General features: G+C 37.1%; 1 protein-coding gene across 1 annotated transcript; it reads right to left on the bottom strand.

Annotated features, from left to right (window-relative positions):
* Positions 1 to 709: 709 nt before the first annotated feature.
* LOC115272172 (olfactory receptor 52B2-like) lies at positions 710 to 1,657 on the bottom strand. Its single transcript, XM_029915230.1, has one exon. The coding sequence runs from the start codon at positions 1,655 to 1,657 to the stop codon at positions 710 to 712; it is 948 nt and encodes a 315-aa protein (XP_029771090.1).
* Positions 1,658 to 3,891: the final 2,234 nt, after the last annotated feature.

Raw genomic sequence — 3,891 nt, 5'->3', positions numbered from 1 at the left:
GATAACTAGTTCTCCATTCATGTATCCAACTCAGACAACTAGCTTTCTAAGGGCAATGCCTGTGTCTATATCACTCAACCCATCTCCTGCATGAGTTAAGAAATTTCTTTAATATAATAAAAGATGGTAATTCCTTACATATAAAATGTAATCAATGCCAACCTTAGTCTTTTTCAACAGTTTAAAAAAAAGCTCCCCTTTATATCTATTACCTAAATTGATTCATACAGCAAACTTGTGGTTATAATGGCAATACTGTTGGAGATGATGATGGCTACCATACAGTCTTAGAAGGCAGCTAGAAGGCAAAGCAGCCTCTGGAAATATTGGAAATTCTCATATACATTACATCTAAAACATCTTCCTTGAGTAACAAACTTCAAATTAAAATTACTGCTATCATTTAGAGCCCACTAAGGGCTGACAAATATACCAAGTTAGTTTACAAATTTTAATCCTTACAAGACTCTTACAGCATAGTTACAATTGGTTCTATTTTATATGTTAGGAATAAATTTCCAAAAAGTGAGAACCTAACCATGGTCACAAATCACAAAGTAAGGTAGCTGGGATTTGAATCCAGATACATTTTATTCTAAAACCTGTTTGCCTTCTACTGCAGTACACTAAAATGTCTAAACTTGGGAACTTGGTAGGTTAGTTCTTTTTATTCCCACTGGTAAGAGAAAACTGTGAAAGAAATATAAGCTCAAGACTTCCCCACAACAGATAACATGTGAGCCATACTGCCCCTGATTTGCTTGGTTTTTGCTCCATATATGATGGGATTAAGCATGGGAGGAATTAACACATAGAGATTTGCCAAAAGGATGTGGATATGGTGGGGAATATTCTTGCCAAATCGATGGGTCAAGAAAGTAAAAAAGGATGGGATAAAAAAGAGGAGAATGACTCCAATGTGGGAGCCACAGGTATTGAGAGCCTTGTGCCGGGCATCCTGGGAAGGAAGTCTAAACACAGCTAGGAGAATCAAAGTATAGGAAATGCCAATGAGTGCAACATCTACCAAAACAGATGCCATTGGCACTGAGAAGACATACCAGATATTGACAGTGATGTCAGCACAGGCCAATCTGGCCACCCCAATGTGCTCACAATACGAGTGGGGGATGACATTGGTTCGACAGTATGGCAGCCTCTTCAGCAGGAATATAATAGGGAAAATGGTCCCAATGCTTCGTCCCCAGATTGCCAGGGTTATTTTTCCAATTGCCATAGGAGTTAAGATGGCTGTGTATCTCAAAGGAGTGCAGATGGCCACATAGTGATCAAATACCATGGCCAACAGGACACCTGACTCAGCCACAAAGGCAACATGGATGAAAAACATCTGAGTGATGCAGGCATCAAAGGCAATCTCTCCAGCCTGAAACCAAAAGATAGCCAGGGCTTTGGGAACGGTGGTGGTGGATAGCAGAATGTCAGTGCCAGCCAGCATGGATAGGAAAACATACATGGGTTCATGGAGTGTGCGTTCACTGAGGACAACAAGGATGAGGACTCCATTTCCCAAGACTGCAGTGATGTGCATGAGACAGAAGGGGAGAGAAAGCCAGGTGTGGTAGTTCTCCAGTCCCGGGATGCCAAGTAGAACAAACACAGTGGGGTGGAAAGTGGTGAAGTTAGCACCAAACATGCCTTCTTTGGGTGTCTCTCTATGAAGACTACAGAAAATGAGAGTCAGTGGGTAGAACCAATAAGTTTCACCAAAAGTTAAACATTAGATAATTAAATCAATCATTAATGCCTTGACTTAGAGTGTATAACGTTATGCTTTTACCTTCTACATTATCATTGCAAATATAAATATAAATAAAGATTCCTGGTCACACTTCAGCAATGTCTAGAATTCATACCTACCTCCCCATTCTCACTTACAGGCTCCTACTCTGGCTTTGAGCATCTTCACTTGTTCTGGTGCAATGGCATCCTAACTAACGGGGCTCTCCATCTCCCAGCTTCCCATTCTTGACCCTTCCATACCCATCAGCTATATCTTAGTCTGGATGGTAAGTAAAAAATAAACAAAAAATCTTATTGGGTTTTCTCTTACAACCTTTATATAATGATTTATTGATTACAAGATAAAGTCCAAACTTCTCAATCATGCAGAGCCTTCCACAATCCCACTGTTACTCTCTTCTCTAGCTTTAGTCTCCTTTAGGCATCCTGACACATCTAAATTAGACCATGATCTATTCTTGACACAAAACCTGAGTTTGCCAACCTTCATAACTTTCATCAAGCTTTTCTTTCAAACTGGAAGATACTTTTCTACCTTTGATGCTACTGGACTTTCAATTCACATTTTAAATATTTATCATCTGAGAAGCCTTCCCCAGATTCAAAGTCTGGGCTTTCAACTTTCTGATTATTGACAAAAGGCAAGTTTTCACATTTCAGAAAATTAGCCTAATCTGTGGAAATGAACTATTCATACTTATCTGGAAGGAATAAATTGAACACTGTTTTTAAACTGCCTAGTGTAATGCCTAACATAAAAATACTAAATAAATGCCAGTTATAGTTATTCAGCAGATCAATACAATTACATAGAGAGCACAGAAACTAATATATTTGGGATTTAAATGTGATAAAATACCATTTCAGTTTAGTGGGGAAAAGAAGGCCTAGTCAATTAATGGCACTGGGATATTGGACAATGATAATTTTGTAAAAGAATAAAATTAGTTCCCACCTCACTCACTAAACAAATAAAAACTCTAGATAAATTAAATATGTATATTTTAATTTTTTAAGTATACTTATTTATTTTGAAACAGACATAAACAGGTGGGGGGGGCAGAGAAAGAAGGAGACAGTGAATCCCAAGCAGGCTCCACACTGCCAGCACAGAGCCCAGTGCAGGGTTTGAACCCACGAAATCAAAACTGTGAGATCATGACCTGAGCTGAAACCAAGAGTCAGATGCTCAACCAACTGAGCCACCTAGGCACCCAAAATATGTATATTTTAAAAATAAACCAAAAATTATTAAAAATTAAAGAGAAGTTCTTAGAAGAAAATATAGGAAAATATTTTTAAGTTTGGAAAAATCTAAGATAACAAAATCATATTTCATGAACAGTAATAACTGAATAATGTAATTATGCAAAATATAGACAAGAATACATCCTAAAGGAATAGACAATTCTAGGAGGGAAAAATATAAAACATAAAATAGATGACAGGTTAATATCTTTAAATGTTAAAAATTAGTATAAATGAATGAGGAACAAACAGAAAATGTGCAAAGAATCAAAATAGGCAATTCACACTACAAGAAAAATGGCCAATATACACATGCATAGGTGTTCAAAATGTAAAAAGAATTTTAAAAATCTGTCATATTGAAATATCATAGTTTTCCTATCAGACTGGAAAACATAAGAAAAACAGCCCCCAGGGCTGGTGGCACAGCATGAGAACATAAAGATATATCTATAAGGAAATTCATTGCTATACTGTTGCTATAATAAAAGAAATTATTACAGCCTCCATGTCCATCAATTGAGCAATAAACAAATTATGGCATATACACTACAATAGAATGTTTTGTTTCCATTTTTAAGAAAAAAGGTATCAGCCATGGCATATAGTTAAGTGAACAAGCAAATTGAAAATTAAAATGAATAATTCTTTTCTTCTCTCATATCCATGATAACACTTTATTTTTTTTTCCTCCATAATATTTTATTGTCAAATTGTTTTCCATACAACACCCAGTGCTCTTCCCCTTAAGTGCCCTCCACCATCACCACCACCTCTTTTCCCCCCTCCCCCTTCCCCCTCAACCCTCAGTTCATTCTCAGCATTCAATAGTCTCTCAAGTTTTGCATCCCTCTCTCTCCCCAACTCTCTCTCCCTCCT

The sequence above is a fragment of the Suricata suricatta genome, chromosome 11, assembly GCF_006229205.1.
Source record: "Suricata suricatta isolate VVHF042 chromosome 11, meerkat_22Aug2017_6uvM2_HiC, whole genome shotgun sequence".
NCBI classification, from domain to species: domain Eukaryota; kingdom Metazoa; phylum Chordata; class Mammalia; order Carnivora; family Herpestidae; genus Suricata; species Suricata suricatta.
Note: the sequence above shows the minus strand (reverse complement) of the source record. Positions and strands in the feature narration are given on the sequence as shown.

Excerpts from the sequence above, each read along its gene's own strand:
- LOC115272172 (XM_029915230.1), bottom strand. The coding sequence starts at position 1,657 with ATGTTTGGTGCTAACTTCACCACTTTCCACCCCACTGTGTTTGTTCTA.